The sequence below is a fragment of the Planococcus citri genome, chromosome 2 (assembly GCF_950023065.1).
Source record: "Planococcus citri chromosome 2, ihPlaCitr1.1, whole genome shotgun sequence".
Taxonomy (NCBI): Eukaryota; Metazoa; Arthropoda; class Insecta; order Hemiptera; family Pseudococcidae; genus Planococcus; species Planococcus citri.
In genome coordinates, this window is record NC_088678.1 from 33,497,819 (window position 1) to 33,515,595 (window position 17,777).

At 33.9% G+C, this 17,777-nt stretch overlaps 1 protein-coding gene across 1 annotated transcript in view; it reads left to right on the forward strand.

Moving 5' to 3' along the window:
• Positions 1–228: 228 nt before the first annotated feature.
• bnl (branchless) overlaps positions 229–17,777 on the forward strand; it is a 96,560-nt gene continuing 79,011 nt past the window's right edge. Inside the window, exon 1 of the mRNA XM_065349782.1 lies at positions 229–875. Within this exon, the coding sequence (XP_065205854.1) occupies positions 611–875 (265 nt within the window). The 5' untranslated portion in view covers positions 229–610. The remainder of the gene's footprint in view (positions 876–17,777) is intronic.

Here is a 17,777-nt window from a genome sequence, read left to right on the forward strand (position 1 = left end):
TACCGATCGCGAATACGAATTAAAATCGTCACTAATAGAATAGAGAGAGGTATAATGACATTAGTCAGCCGAAAAAGCTTACATACACACTACACAGGGGATTCACAGATTCATGACGTACACTCCGCTCTTCCCCGCCTTTACGAGTAGTATTGGCGGGAAAGTTGTCTGGCGCAAGAAGCGCCATCTAACGTGGTAATTTATCAGACTCGCTTCAAACATCCAAATATCTGTTGAGCCGGTAGCTAAACATGCCAGTTGCGAATAATCCGTTAACCGGCTTGTAAAATGATCATTTTATCGAAGTAATCGACAGTTTAAAAATTCGCGAACGAGTTTTCGAATAGGTCAATATCCGATTACAGACGTAAGTATATTACTTTTGAAAAAAAAAAATTCGTAATGAATATTTCGAAAAATTCGACCGATTGCGAATCGCGTTAGCTCGAACGAATTTCGACCACTTGTTGCTTTGCGTACGTACCTACGATTCGGTGATTTTTTTTCACGAGTTTATTTATTTCGATTTCGTTGATTTTTTTTCGTTTCGTTTAAAATTGAAAAATGCGGTGATGCGTTGGAAAGTTATTTGTTACCATGGCCTGACGTCATGGTGAAAAGCTCATTAGGGATAAAATCGTTTCTAGTGCTAGTAATGGTGATGGTGAATGTGGTGACAATGGTCCCGTCTTTACCAATTTTATCACCACAGTCCGAAAATACGCAGAATGATTCGTCCACGAGGATAGAAAGATCCGCTCCTGATAACTTCACCGGAACTACGAGAAGAGTACGAATGTTCATCAGAAATAAATATTTGCAAATCTTCCCAGATGGAACTGTAAATGCCACGGACGATGCTACGAGTGAATATGGTAAGTGTTTTGAAAAAATTCACAAATTATATCCCTTCGTTCAAATTTTGAGATACAATTGGGTTGAATCATTTGGTTCATCACGATTTCGATCAATCAATCAATCAATCAATCAATCAATCAATCAATCAATCAATTTTCCTGTGAGAACTTTGCCAATATAGGGAGCCAAGTTCATCGAGCATTGATCTAGATCTCAGTGATAAACCCTTCCCTTATCTTAAGGTCGAAAATTGGGCTGGGACCACTGCATCTTCATAATACCTAGATTTCAAATCCTTTGAAACCGAGCAAATTCAAAGTTCTCTTCTTCCTCCTGTGGTGTCGAATAAATCAGAAATATTGATAAATGTTGACGTTGTTAACAAGATAAAAAATATGTAGTTACCATTTAGCATCAGCAGGTATTTACCTAAACAGCATGCTACCTGAAAGCTGGAGCTGATTCAACACATAAGTAGTTCGGTGACAAACGAGACTACGTGGATTAAATTTGCAAAATAACGTACCCATACTCTATTAAGTCACTATACGAGACAATGTCTACGAGTAAGAATTTCAAACCGGTTCAATGTGTATTTTGTTTTTTTCAAAAAAGAATTAGAATTCATTTCGAACGATATTTAAACGCATTCAAAACTTCATCTATGCTTTTTATGCAAAAAATGCGGATAGAAACTGAATCGAGAAAAAATGTCGACAGTGTGATGAAAAATATGCCAAATAAATTAAAAAAATAAAGGTCAACTGATGAATTTCGACTGTGAATTTCAAATTATAAAATTTATGGCTTCGTGTTACCGATACGAAATATTTACTTTCGAGATTAAAATATTAAAATTTGAATGGAACGAATAAAAACACGAAAAAAACCTATTTTACCTACATCATTGAATACCTACTCATATAGGTAACTGATGAAATTGTAAAATTCTACCACCCTCCTGTGCGTCGATTTCGAATTTAAATATTTAATGTTCCGAAGCGTAGGTAGGTAACACGTGGATTGCTCAGTTCCTAAATTCGAGAATATAGGTCTTTCTTTCATAAAAAAAAGTATTTCACCAAAAAAAATGCATAATTTTTGAAAGTAAAATTTTTTGATTAACGTTCGTACATGTTTGATTTTCGTGTTTTTATCATTTTTTACTTTAAATTAAAGAACTTGTTGAAAACTAAAAAAAGAAAAAAAATCTACGACACATTTAGTCCATCTTAACTAATAAGGCGTAATTCGAGTGGATAATTAGGACTACACAATATTATAGACCAAAATGTAATTTACGAAATGATTTATGGGTCTCGACAACAATAAATCTTTTTTAATAACGCGTAGAAATTGTGGTTTTCTATATAAAACACAAGCTATTTAGATGAAATCGAGTGTGTAGTTTGCAGTCTGCAACAATGCGAATATAAAAATATGTTTACAACTTTGTCTACTCTACAAAGGCTATAAGGATATAAAATTAGGTATGTACCTAATCATGTTTGCGGTATTATAGCTAAGAGATTGTGTAATTTGTCCATAACTTCCTTTGCTTTTATGTGCATAAATAAGTAGGTTTTCACATCTGGAATAGTTCAAGTGCAATTTTGTAACGTCACTAATATTTATTTCTGAATTCTTATGGGCCCTTCAGTAGGTAATTTTACGAATAAGGAACGATGTGAACTGCAAAGGTGCTCAAATTAGAGCTATAATAATTGTACAAGCTACTACCTATTTCTTGTTTTCATTTTAGCACTAGGTAGATATGTAAATCCATGTTATCGATTTACATACTAATATTTTTTTATTTTTAGTCATACTTGAACAGATTTAGTTTTCTAAATAAGTTCTCTTCGTCAATTGGTGATTTTTGAAAAATTGGAAAAGGAAGTTGGGGAGGTGAATTCAAAATAATGACGAATGAATCAAATTGAAAATTTGAGAGAACTTTTAAAATGAAAATTTAGAAAAATGAAAGAAAAAATAAACGAGAATCAAAAAAAATCAGAAATCTAGGTATGCTGCAACACTTTTTTTTATGGTTTTCACAATTTTTTGTTGAAATGGGGGAAATCCGAATTTTGTTGAATTCGAATAATGTCAGAGCGTTGGGGCCAAATGTAGAATTTTTTTCGATTTTTAGGATCACTATGTCAGATGTATGATTTTCTTCTTTTTTTTTGTTAATCGAAGGACGTCTTGCAAAAGAACCTGCAGGAGCAAACGATTGTGGGGTAAAAAAAAAGGAGACCATAAAATCAACACTGTGGTCGTGAAAAATATTTTTTAGGGGGATAAAAACACAAAAAAGAAATTTTATGATTAAATTTTTTTATTTTAGAAATCATCAAAAATTTTGATGCAAATTTTTTTTAAAAAATGGATAATTCTGCAGAGTTAAACAAAGAAAAATTCGATGAAAAATGTGAGAGTTGATAATCAATTTAATCGGTTTACGCCTGAAAAGATCCGATGGCATAAAAGTCAAAACAATTCGATTTAAAATTTAGTTCTGTTTTCAATTTTCTGCGTAAATTTTTTTGAATTTTTTATACTTTCACAAAAGAAAAACATTTTTTATCAAAATTTTGATTGAATTTCAAAACGGTTTTTCTTCTGAGATTTTCATTTAAAATATGAATTGGTAATATAATTTTACCTTTTTTTGTTGTAGGGGGGGGGGAGGGACTTCTACACGAGAACTATTATTACTATGACTGAAAAGTAAGATATTTTTCAGAATCTTGGTGCATAAAAATTTGGTGAAAGGGGGCATTAAAGAATTAGCATAGGGATCCATCCAATAGCCAATTTGGTGCAGGAAAGAAATTTTGAAGCATTAAAATATGAAAATTGGAAACGATTTTCTAATTAAAGAATTTCAAGTGTTTTTTAATTAAAATTGTCATGATAAATTTGGCTTGGGAAAAAATCATTCGAAGCACCGATCGTAGGTCTGTCTATTTAGAATCGACAGTTTTAGTTAGGTATACTCACAATAAGTTTTCACCTCGATTTTTCACCTATCGTATCGACCTAAAATTATACTCATGTAAGTAATAAGGCCCACTTTTGTTCGTACAAGTGATGTCTGATTACAATTTTTTTTTTTTTGAAAATGACCACAGCTTTTCCAGAGATTACTAAAAAACATCAACTTGATAAACCAATAATCTAACCCACTTCTTTACGGGTGTAATAATCTTGCAAGTTTATAAACACCACCCCCCCCCCCCCCCTACTCAAGAACAGACAAAAAAGCTAAATTAAATTCTATTAAAATTTAAACTGCAAATTACTTATCCATACTAAAACTGGTTCATCGAAGAAATGTTGAATAAAAAGGCCAAAAAAATGGGTTGAAACATTTTACTGTAATTTTTAGTATTTTTCAAAATTATTTTTTTTAGTGAAATTTGATTTAATTAGGTATTTTTTCGTATTGTTTTCTAATCTAACAAAATTTCCACAATACGTATGTGGATCTTAATGTATGTCATTGTTACATTATAAAGTCCACTTTACCTTTTTCAACGAATATGTTTCCTATGGAAATTCACTGATGAATTCAGGTATTTAACCAGGAGAGCATACCTACACATTTTACTTTCAGCTTGAAAAATTCGGCTTCTTTAAAAGTCCTAATTAGCGTAATAAAATCACCAAATCAATTTCGTATCGTCAACGTGCGTGTGAAATGTGAAAAACTGAATATTGAGACATAACCCTACATACCTAGTTCGAGAAAGATTTACATTTAAAATGAAAAATTAAGTTAGAAAGTGGTAAAGCATGGTGGACTACCTTCCGAAGCTTATTTGCACGCTTGTCAAAATAATACCATGAATCCGAAAATCACGTTCAGGTATTCGGTGCCAGCTATAGGTAATACGAAGCTTTGAAAATATTCAAAACATATCAACTATTTGGAGAACGCTTCGAGCATCTTCCACACTCGAGTCATCTTCACTCGACGACGACTGTACAAACAGTGGCTCGATTTAATTACTCACGTTACAGTCGATTTGTTATAATCAGCTACTTAAAAGTTAAGGGATTCTCGACGAGTAGTACAAATGTTTAGTTATGGCTTTTTTATTTACACAGCCGCGTTTTATAGTAATGAATGAAAAATGAGTGTTGAAGCGTGAGAGAAAGATGAATGTTAAAGTACGAGTATAATGATCTCTGCTACAAAAATGTTTAACGTACGAGTAGATACTCTTACTACATTGTTGCGTAGCTTAATTTTTGCGCCCATGATGTTTTTTTTGGCGCAATACTGAGGATGTAATATACGAGTACATATAATTATTATAAGTGCGGCTACTTATGTATACATTATGAGAGGAAATTGACAAGATATGTGTAAACAAAATCGAGATAATATTATAGCTTAAGCTGGCGAGAATTAAATAGGTATAAATTTATCCGCGTTTATGATGATTTTACGATCATTTCGATGAATATTTCCTCTCGCGTTCTCGAGCGGTACCTACATTTTTAAAACGCTATCAATATCGCTTTTATTACAAATACGCGATTAAAGCTGGCCTATTGGATGCTGTAAGGAGCGATGGCTGCTGCGTAAAGCTCGCCACCGCTCGCACCTAAAAACGCACCGTTCATCTTGCTCGCGATTACTATCTTGATATACGGTTTAAGTTCTTTTTTTCTTTCATTTTTATAAAAATGAACTCGTAAAAAATGATATACGTCGCGATGTCTTTATTTTGACCTCAAGATATACTACGCTCCAGCCCACCATCTACACAATGAACTTTTTATTAGCTTGCGAAGGAAATTTTTACAAAATATTCCAACGTGGGGTTTTGGAAAAATCGCGTTATACGTTGTTGGCGCCGGACAAACTACTGTATGATACGAGTACTTATTTCAAGGTTTATAAAAACAACCAATTTATTGTCGAATGAATGAACGACTGAACGTGTATACTTATTATCGATGTGATCTATCAACACTTCAAAACATTTGGTGAATTTTTTTGAAAGTTCACCAATAGTAAAAGTAACGATGGAAATTTTCCGATTAGCTATACGATCTCTCGAGTGCACTACTTACTTTCTCATGCGCTTGATTCGTGAACGTTGGGTAAGTAGGGCTGAAGTTATTCGTTCTTTTACTCGTATTCGGATATTTGATGGGTGGATAATTTTCTTTTCATTTTAGGGGTAATTGTTTAATTTTATAACACGATGAGGATTGTTTTATTGAGCTTAAATATTAAGCACTTGCACTCTAGTTTATTACATGTATTATAAAGACTTTAGAATTGGTGACAATTTGATATACGAGACTTACGAATATTTAGTTAGTACCCGAATGTTGATATTTTTTGAGCTTTTTCTCGAGTGGAGTTTTTCTATTTTAATTTTTGTGGTTTTATTGTAAGAGCGAGCTTTGAAAATGGGAAAATTTTCTCTTTCGTCGTTTTATGTGCTCAGTGGGTACGATTAGTTTAAGAGATATTTCTAGAATGTGAAATCTATTGATATACTTAATACTTATACATTTCTTCAGGATTGGGATATTTCATTGGAGCAGACTAGACCCCCTTCTCTCCAACCCAGCTTAGAAATTATTACTTCATTTTGTTCTTCAAATTATGAAGATTTTGGTAACTACGTATAAGCAGTATTGTAATCAAATCAGCCAAAAACCTTGGTCAAAAACTTGGTTTTTGAAAGGTCCTTCATAATAAACTAAGTATTATGCTCCTTCAATTTACAGATTTGGCACGTTTCAAAAGATTGAAATAATAATGCCCCCCCCCCCCATCAAGGTTACAGCGAAGGCAAACTATCACTCGGATTGGCACGTGACACTTCTGAACCGACCCTTGTTAGAGTTTCTGGCCTTTTTAGGTGTTTCAAAATATGATTTTTAATTTAGGTTTCATGATTTTGAAATTCGTGACACAGTTCCAGCAGAAAAATGCCAAAATTTGACACTCAAAAGTGTCGGACGTTGGCTCTCAAGTGTCGTATTTTGGCACTTATGACCTTAATAGTAACGCTGACCCTACGTTGAAATTTCATACTTGATGACTCAACTCGATATTTTGACTCTTGGATACATAACCCTGGAATTCGAGAATGTCTTGTCAACGTATGATATTAAATTCATTGATTACAAAAATGGTCTATCATTATAAAATGATGTAATATAAATGAGACGATGCATGACGAAAGGGGCCTTAGAGCAAAAAGTGAAGTTTCTTAACCAGATAAACATTTTTTGCTGAAAAGTTTAATGCTGGTGTAGGTAGTCCGGTAGTAAAATCAATTTTTCGATAGTTACCAAAAAAAAAAGTCGATGCAAAAACGTAATATTTTCTGCTTGAAAACTCAATTTTGAAATTTTTGCTACAATTTCCTTACCTACTCATCTCCATCTCTCTTGAAAATGACTTTAGAGAATTGGAATCACTTTCATTCGATTTTTCGATATTTTTTATTTTAATTTGAGAGAGAAAAAAATTGGTCGGATGACCCTAAGGTCTCTTTTACATTAGGCAGTATATAGGGTAAATAATGTCAACGCTATCATCGTTTGATACATCTTCGTTGAATAAATTTTTTCTGGAATACGTGTGGTTATATAAAATTATAGTTCATTAATTTTTCAATTTTTCACCCATTTTTTTGAATTTTCTAGAAGGAAGTTGACAAAAATCAGCCAGTGCCACCAAGAGCCAATGTGGTCCGAGGTCAAAAAAAATCAGGGCCTTCTGAAGACTTTTCATATCTGTTCTCTCCTTTAAATCAAGTACATATGTTTTTTTTCAAAAATTGAAGTCGAAAATGAGTTTATTACAAAACAGAATTTTTTTCACAAGTTTTCTCCTATATGTAAAGATCACCACCCCCTCCCCTCGTAACATAAAACTCATAATGTTGTTTTCAAAAAAAGTTTATTCTGAGCAGTTTTTTCTAAAAAAAAAAAAATGTTTCGAAAATAAGTTGACTCAAATAAAAAAAAGTTTCCTTTGAAAATTGAGATAGAGGTTTTTTGTCTTATGGAGAAATTTTTTTCTCAAGAGACTTTTTTTTAAAAAGCAAAGTTTGATAGTTTTTTGTTCCATGAAGTTTCCATTTTTCCTTCAAAAATGAAGGTTCTGGTTGCATTTTCTTCCTAAAATAAAGTTTGCATACTCTCTCCAAAAACTAAAGGAAATTTTCATTTTCTGTTGCAGAATGACGAATGCTTTCTCTCTTCTAGAAATTGAGTTCACGAGCTTTATTCTAGGAACCCAGGGCCCTGGGGGAACACAAGCCCGAAGCCAAATGCCTCACTCCCTCTCCCTCTTTTTCGTTGACACTGAAACTGAAAGTGACCTAACCATTGGTTGAGAAAAGTTGAATAATGAAACTTTAAGCAAAATTAATTATAATGCTAAATAAATTATTCAAATCAGAATATTCAATTCGTAAAATGCAAATCAGAAAAAATAGTCCAAAATGAATGTAAAAACTGAGAAAAACAATTCAGAAAATTCAATTAATTCAAGTTTTTGAAATTAGGTACTTTCTTGTCGAGGTAAAGAGGTAAATTTTTTCAAATTTTTAAATTCCATCTCCTATTTTTCAAAAAAAAAAAAAAAAAATACATAATTATAAATAAGTAGGTACCTAGTTAAACACCAAAATAAAATAACTGAAAGTAAATTCAACGAATAATGAACTTTCGAACATCTCATAAGAAAAAATTAAATGGAAAGATTGATACGTGGGAATTGAAGAGTTTTAGATTTTTGATTTCAAAGAATTAGAAGAAGGGTAAAAAATATAATAATATTCTACCGTTGAATATAAACACTCAAGTTATACTCGGAAACTTTACCTGTATCAGCACAAAAATGTATACAAATGACCCAGGTGTGTGTCGTGAAACAGCTAATTACTTACCTAGTTAATTACTCGTCCTATCGTTACGTTTAACGATTCGTTTTGCAAATTTGGAAAAAATAAGAAACCTGGCAATCCCACGAGCGTAATTATTTTATAAAGAATAGTATAATGAACGAATTAGGTATAAATCCTACCTACCAGTACACTCGAAATAAGTAGGTCTACGTACACCAAAAAGTATACTCAGAAACTACACCTGTTCTAAAAAATCTGAACGCAATTTCAAAGAATCTCCTATCCTATCCTATAGTTGTGGGTAAAACAATTACAGAAAATATTACCGAAATATTAATAGGTACGTTAACACGCGTGAATATCGAGTATCTGCGCAACGATCATCATGACCCATAGTTAGCCGTTGGATCTATTGTTTTTTTTCTTTCTTTCAAACCTCTCACTATAATTCCGATAGAAAAATTCACTAATCAATTTTATCACGCCGGATCATTTTTCTTGGCCTGAGGCGCCGGTCGAACTTTTCTCATTTTGGGGATCACGTTAAACATCACGCGAGAATAATAATTCGAACGAAATCATATTAATTTCCATTTCTGTTATTAGTGTGTTGGTTGGTCCATTTTACGTATATTTATCTCACGGTTGGCGTTGCTCTGTTGCCGAGTTCTTCGATGTCGTTTAAATATACGTCCTTCGAGAGAAATAAAATACATAACTCGTGCTAGAAAAGAATCGAAAAAATATCAATAAATTGAACAACCATCATCGGATGAGAGTTATTTCGCAGCAGGCGCCATCGTTGTAGATTTATACACAATTCGTGTGTAAAGTAAAACAATTTAAAAATTCGAGCTCGAATTTGCGGACATGTTTCGCGAACTCGAGTGCTCGGTACATAATTGAGACGACAGTAGCTCTACACGTCTGTGATGGTAGGCTATTCTCGTGTTTAGATCTTTATCATCCCCTCGAATGTGGCCAATTTTTCTAGTTTTTTCTCACCACCTACGCGAGTAATATAGTCCACAAGCGAAGCGACGTCGTGAGAATTGTTTTAGAAATTGGCGTCGTCGTTCGAATGTACCTAAGCAAATAAAAAATGTGCAGTAACCTTCGCGTTTAATAATCGCGATATTAAAAACCAGATTTTTAAATTTTATAGGAAATAACGATGCAGTGAAAGGAGCTGACCCTTCTGTTTAATTAAATTCTAGGTGTAATTATGTGACCTTATTATCGGATAATAACGAATAAAAAATTTCCATCTGAGATAACCCACATGAGCAAGTATAACATCCTATCTATCAATTTGATGATACTGAAGTGAGATGTGAGCCAAATCGTTGAAAATTTCGATCGATCATCGAAATCAGATATTCTTTTTGAATCCAAAATCTTCATTGCGTTTGAAATTTAAATTAAAGAATAAACTTTTCTTGTCAAAATTCAAGATTTTTTTTCAATCCATTCTTGAAAACATAGATATCCATGAAGTATAGTTCACAAAAAATTTTAGTTCTGGGTCATTCCACGTCAATTAGACCAAAAAGTGGTAGGGGGTTCGGCGATTTTTTTGAAATTTTTTCTGTGGAGAGACCTTCCGAAGGGATGACCAATGGCGCAAATCGCAGCTGTCTAGCCCACTTTTAAAGGCAGCCAGAGTGTGTCAAATTTTTCAGTGAACCTAAAATATCATCCATTTCAGCAGTGGATTACTCGATAACCGCGATACCTACCAAAAAATAGAACTTTTCCCCATATTTAGGGGTTTTGAAAGGCTTTTTGGTGATTGATATCATAAAAATCAGTGTTGCCACTTTTTTTTGTACAAAAAATTAGCTCAAAAAGTTTCTAAACGTAGTTTTTATATCGTTCCGACTCTCAAAAATTCCGAAAAAAATATATTATGGACAACTTTTCATGCTGAACAACGTATTAAAAAATTGGGATGGTAACATGTTGCAAAGACAATTTAAAAAAATTTAAGTTTGCGAAAAAATGCGATTTTTTGATTAAAAACATGAAAACAAGTTTTGATAGGTGAAGTTGACCCATTTTACCCCTATTTGTACGTATCTGTTGAAAAAGTTGAAAACCCCTTTCACTCGATGAAATGAACTCCTCACCAAAAAAATCAAAATTCGAAAAGATTCAAAAAATGAACAAAATTTTATTTTTTTGGTGTGAGTGAAATTTTTAACAACTTTTTCATGAAATACGTCAGAAAGAGGTCAAAATAAGAATTTGAACTTTTTTTGATGTTCAAAATTGAAAATTGAATTTTTTCGAATTTTGATTTTTTTTGTGATGAGTTCATTTCATCGAATGAAGGAGTTTTTTCGACTTTTTCAACAGATGATACGTAAAAAAAAGGGGTCAAATGAGTCAACTTCACCGGTCAAAACTTTTTTCCACGTTTCAAATCAAAAAATCGCATTTTTTCGCAAACTTTCAATTTTTCTAAATCGACTTTGCGAAATAATGCCATTCCAATTTTTTAATATGTTGTTCAGCATGAAAAGTTGTCCATATTTTTTTCAGAATTTTTGAGAGTCGAAACGATATGAAAATTGCGTTTAGAAACTTTTCGAGCTAATTTTTTGTACGAAAAAAAGTGACAACACTGATTGTTATGATATCGCCAAAAAGCCTTTTAAAATCCCTAACTGTTGGAAAAAGTTCCATTTTGGTAGGTATCGTGGTTATCGAGTAATCCACTTCTGAAATGGATGATATTTCAAGTTCACTGAAAACTTTGACACCCTCTGGCTGCCTTTAAAAATGTGCTAGACGGCTGCGATTTGCGCCATTGGTCATCCCTTCGGAAGGTCTTTCCACAGGAAAAATTTCAAAAAAATCGCCGAACCCCCCTACCACTTCTTGGTCCAATTGACGTGGAATGACCCTTCTAATAACTAAGCCCAATGTGTGTGGCATTTTTTTTTTTTTTACCATGAGTACTTTATTGCGTGTCTATAGTCTTCAATAATTTTCTCTAGTTTCCTACTAGATTCCTAGTGTGCTTCTGGTGGGTTTTGTAGTTTCATTTGTTTATCTACCTTTTTCAAAGCGTTGTAATTTTACACCTGATTAAATCATAGGGCACGTGTTCAAAAAATAATCTATCTTTACTCGCAAAATAGAAGACCCCTTAGCGCGAATAATTCCAAAAAATCGCACCATCATCTCGTTCACTTTCAATATCTCGATACAAATCTCACGCAAATCCCTCGACAGGAGGGCTTCCAGTCGATTGAGACAATTCGACTTAACGAATTAAAAATCGTAAATTAGCTATAAAATGTGATCGACTCAAAGGTGCGCCTTGGCCAGTTCCAGTGCCACATTGTATAAGCCACACATCGACTTCTTCGTATCATTTCCGCCTTTAGGCCGTACATTTCCGAACAGAAGCGGGAAGCCCCCGAAGAAACAATACGCGAAACCAGTTCATCTACGTAAATGAACCGGATTAGATTTGTCAAGATTGTCTCTATATAAGGAAATTGCTGATAAATCCGACTCATCTGGCAATTTTATAGCTTCCAAATTGCTGGTAACTTTTTCATGGAATCGAGACTATATTTAAATAGGTGGGCGCGTGCGCGAACAAACGTGTAATAAATTAAATCACAAATTTGACGTTAACTGCCGCCTCGGCCGTAAATTCGGGCGCTATAGATATCAAACCGCGTATCAGCCATTGAATGGGAAAAAATGCCATACCAGCAACCAACCGATTGCACATTGAATCTAGTGAAAGTACAAATACGTATAAATACATATTGTCGCATCTGTAATATATTTTTCCACCAAAAATAAGAAAAAAATGAATACTCGACGTTTATCAATAAGATAAATCTTCTCCCATTATTTTGTCGCTCATAAGGCGAGCAATGCTCCAGCTCTAAACTGCTACAAGAAGAAAGCCACCTCAAGGTCGAAATTTTTCAAGCCAATAGCGCGTGTTAGGCGATTATTTATTGAAAAAAAAAAACTGCTCGTAGGTATTTATTTTTCTTAATTTATTATGTAAATTTTTTTCGTCAGAATGGTCGAAATTTTTTTTTTTCACTGTATCTCGAATTAAATCGTAGTGGACATCTGTGGTATGCTTCTTCACATATGTGTATCTTTACTCTCTTATATGAGGCTAGAACCCGTCATAATAAATCCGGTCGGTCTTTGACTTTTACTTCTACGTGACAAACGTGTGTAGGTATTTGTATGTGTATATAGTAAACTTCTTTGCAGAACAGAACTCTACCTATCATCAGCGTACGAGATGTTTAAGTTACGATGAGGATGATGATGATGACTATGATACACACGCTTTTAAATGCTGTAGGCTTTTTTGCGAAACCGAAACGAATATTTTCGGAAGCCACCCGCGACGTCAACGCATTAGAAAAAGAGCCGCTCTTTGCCGAATTATATACCGACGCCAATGTAAACATTTTAAACGACCGATCAAGTATGCTTAATGGTATTCCAATACTGTGCCATTATTTTAACACGCGTTCTTCGTAATCGAGCTATGTATATACCCATCTTGAAATTTATTTTTCAAAATGGATCGCAAAATTGTAGTTTAGACCGATTCTGATGAAGGTACATGCTCCAAAATGGATTCAAAACGATTCGATTCCATTCCAAGGCTTTTAAAGGCAAAAGTGGGCCAAAGTTCGTTTTTTTTTTCAAAATTGAAAATTCCCACTTTTTCTATCATAATTCCTGAGGAAAATTTTGTTTGTTCTCAGCATCAAAAAGACTGGCTCTTTTTTATCAAAATTGCAATTGCTGAAAAAAAATTTTTTTTGAGTCAGAATTTCTGAAATGTCATGGCTTTTATGTGGCAAAAAATCTACTTTTTTGACAAAATTACAAAAAAATCAATCAAAATTATCAAAAATTTCATTTTTTTGCCAAATTTTGAAAAATTCTACTTTTTTATAAAAATTGTAAAGAACTCATTTTTTGTCAAAATTGCCAAAAAGTATAATTTTTTTCAAAATTCAAAAAAGACCGATTTTTTGGACGTAATTTGCTTAAAAGTCTGATGTTTGCCGAAATTGCAAAAAAATCCTACTCCTTCATCAAAATTGCAGGAAAGACTCGTTTCTTGTCAGAATTGCCTAAAATTTTTGTTCTGTTACCAACGTATTGCAAGTACGAGTAAGTATAGGTAATTCTTACATTTGTGTTTGGAAATTATGAACTTTACCATTTTTTGTCATTCTGAAGCTTCGAGCGTAAGTTTCACTTTCTCTGAAAAAATTTTGATACTCTGGAGAAATCGAAAGTCACATTGGAGGCTTCAGAATGGATCAGAATGGTGAAATTCGGGTATATTATGTATGTATTTAAAGGGTACCCCCGGATAAGATAGGCAAAATGCCCTTAACCTCGGATTTCGATGAAACTCACAGGGTATGTTTAGTACCCCCAAAAAATAATTTTGGGCCCATAACCCGCTCCCCACCCTACCCCCCTCAGCCAGGGGGGCCAAAAAACGCGTTTTTCAGGGGAAAAATTCTGCATCAGCGAGTAATTGAGATAAATTTATTCTGTAAACGAATATAGTTAGAGGATACATGGGGGTACCTCCCTGAATTTTTTCAGAATTTTTCATCGCATGGGGGGAGAAGGAGGGACAAAAGAAAACTTTAAATCGACATTACTCCGGAACGAAAAAACATACCAAAACGATTTTTTCGTCAAATATGTATTTTTAGGTCTACTTTCCATAGAAATCATCACCCGGCCATTTGGAGCGGTGGGTCAAGCTCAAAAGCTCAAAAAACTCTCAAAAAACCAAGTTTTTTACGTTTTTCTCCAAAAATATGGACAAATGGCCGAAATCGAAGAGAACCAAGTTGTTCAGCGTGAAATTTTACCTCAGAATGTGTAATTGAAAATTCATTTATACCGTGCGATCGTACGGTAAAACTACACGCGCAGAAGTATTTTTGCTTATGCGTATGTATCAAGATAGCTGAAAGGGTATTCCTGAGTAAAATAGGTGGAATGCCCCTGTCCTCAGATTTCTGAAATTTTGATGAAACATCGTTGGGTACCTTTAAAAAAAATGTTGGAGCCAAAAAATTCCCCCACCCCACCTCCCTTGCTCACAATAGCGAAAAAACGTTTTTTTGGGGGGGAGGGATCATGCTTCAACGGGTTTTGGAAAAAAATCTGTATTCACTCAAAATATGTTATGATTCTAGCAACGCAAATTTTTTCAAAAATTGTTGGCTCCCCAAGGGGAAGATATTGACAAAAGAAAATTTGAAACTGCCGTATCTTCAAACCTAATTCAAGCACATGAATTTTTTATCAAAAATATATCAGCATGAGTACTATAATTGGTATTTTTTTCAAATTTTCCCTCCAGGTGGGCCATCCTCAAAAACTCAAAAAACACTCAAAATTGTGTTTTTTGGGTCACGGCACCACCAAAAAAAGCGATCTGTAATTTTGCATTCTGGCCTCCAAATCCATAGAAAACCAACTAACTTCTTGAAACTCCAATTTTGGGGCCATAGGCACCCCCTCTCACAAATTTTGAGGTGAAAGTAGATTGACAATATGGGTATCGTTATCATATGAATCGAACTCGCTGAACACCAATATGAAGTTTGATTTGAAGTTGGATCCTCCTAACGGTCACATTGTGGAGAAGGGTTGTCCAAAAATTAGATTTTTTGAAAAAAATGCTTCATAGCGCAATTAACGCCATGCAACTTTTTAATCAAGATTTTCTTGAATTACAAGTATTTTTCAAGTACATAGTATCTAACTCAAAACATCAGAAAGGTTTCTTTTTGGTGTCGACCATTAAATTTTTATGTGAGTTGCCTACCAAGTACATTGAAAACACAATAAGTATACCTATACCTAGTAGATTGGGTGGATCGCGAAATATTGGGGAAAAAACTGTGAATTTTTATCAATTACAGCAAAAACCGTTATTTTGAGTTGAAAGTTGTACAGAAAAATTCTAGCTCTAGAAGTGCCCCTAAAAGGAAAACATGAGCCCTCAAAGTTGGGGGTATTTTCGAAAAAACTAGCCCCTGTACCCAATTTGTTTTGAGAAAAATGACGACCCAGTCCCAAATAAAATTATTTGAGATTCTGTGTCCATTCTATGCTATTATTTTTAATTGTTATTGCCAATTTCGAAAAATTACCCACAATTTAGGAATTTTTTTGCAATTTTTCTCGATTTTTTGAAATTTAAAATATTGGCGTCACTGCGTTCCAAAATATTTCCTCAGTTTCAGAAATATATCTTTCAATGTTTCTTCTTCATTATAGCGAAACATTTGCGAAGAAAATATTTTCAAAACACCAACTACTAATACCCCCCCCCCCAAAAAAACGATTTGCAAATTTTCAATCGCTCAGTAGAACTCTAAAAATGCACTTGGATTTTGACGGCATCCGCAATATTATAGATCGACGGTTCGACGCAGAATCTCAAATATGTATGTACCTTCATTATACTGTCTCCTCCATATATTTTGAGTGAATTCAAAATATATATATTTTTTTCAAAACTCGTTGAAGCATGATCCCTCCCCCCCAAAAAAACGTTTTTTCGCTATTGTGAGCAAGGGAGGTGGGGTGGGGGAATTTTTTGGCTCCAACATTTTTTTTAAAGGTACCCAACGATGTTTCATCAAAATTTCAGAAATCTGAGGACAGGGGCATTCCACCTATTTTACTCAGGAATACCCTTTCAGCTATCTTGATACATACGCATAAGCAAAAATACTTCTGCGCGTGTAGTTTTACCGTACGATCGCACGGTATAAATGAATTTTCAATTACACATTCTGAGGTAAAATTTCACGCTGAACAACTTGGTTCTCTTCGATTTCGGCCATTTGTCCATATTTTTGGAGAAAAACGTAAAAAACTTGGTTTTTTGAGAGTTTTTTGAGCTTTTGAGCTTGACCCACCGCTCCAAATGGCCGGGTGATGATTTCTATGGAAAGTAGACCTAAAAATACATATTTGACGAAAAAATCGTTTTGGTATGTTTTTTCGTTCCGGAGTAATGTCGATTTAAAGTTTTCTTTTGTCCCTCCTTCTCCCCCCATGCGATGAAAAATTCTGAAAAAATTCAGGGAGGTACCCCCATGTATCCTCTAACTATATTCGTTTACAGAATAAATTTATCTCAATTACTCGCTGATGCAGAATTTTTCCCCTGAAAAACGCGTTTTTTGGCCCCCCTGGCTGAGGGGGGTAGGGTGGGGAGCGGGTTATGGGCCCAAAATTATTTTTTGGGGGTACTAAACATACCCTGTGAGTTTCATCGAAATCCGAGGTTAAGGGCATTTTGCCTATCTTATCCGGGGGTACCCTTTTCATCATTGTAATTTTACTTGTAGTTGGAAAAATTCACAGGGTGTTCAACAAAATCATGACTTTTTCATGACCTATTTACCACATTTTTACCGCATAAAAATACCCTCCACCCCTCAAATATATTTCTGTTTTTTTTTCACTTTTCTGATTTTTTGAAAAAAAATTCAATTTTTAATTTTATGTTTTTTTTAAACAAAATTTCAAGTGTGTTTCGAGCGAAATTCATGACTTTTCATGACTTTCATAACAGTTAGACTTTCTGAAATGAATTCAAAATGTGACAGGTCGTATAATTTTTCCTAAATCGACATTTTTTATAATCATTGATGCACTTTTGATCATTGATCCAAAAAGAAAAAGAGTACGTGCTGAGTCAGCTTATTTGCAAACTAAATTCACAGGAAAAAAAATTCACGTGAGGAGAGAACGGAAGAGGGAAGAAGTTGAACATAAAAAAGAACATCGTGTTACATTTTTAATCCACTTCCCCTCTTATCATTCTTCAACCCATCCCAATCCACAGTCCATCCAAATCATTTAGTATGCCTTCATCATTCGTCTAATATTCGAAGCTTTAAACCTTTCCCAAGCTTCCTCACCGTTCATTTAAAAAACTTCATCTTTTTTCATCTTCACTTCACATCT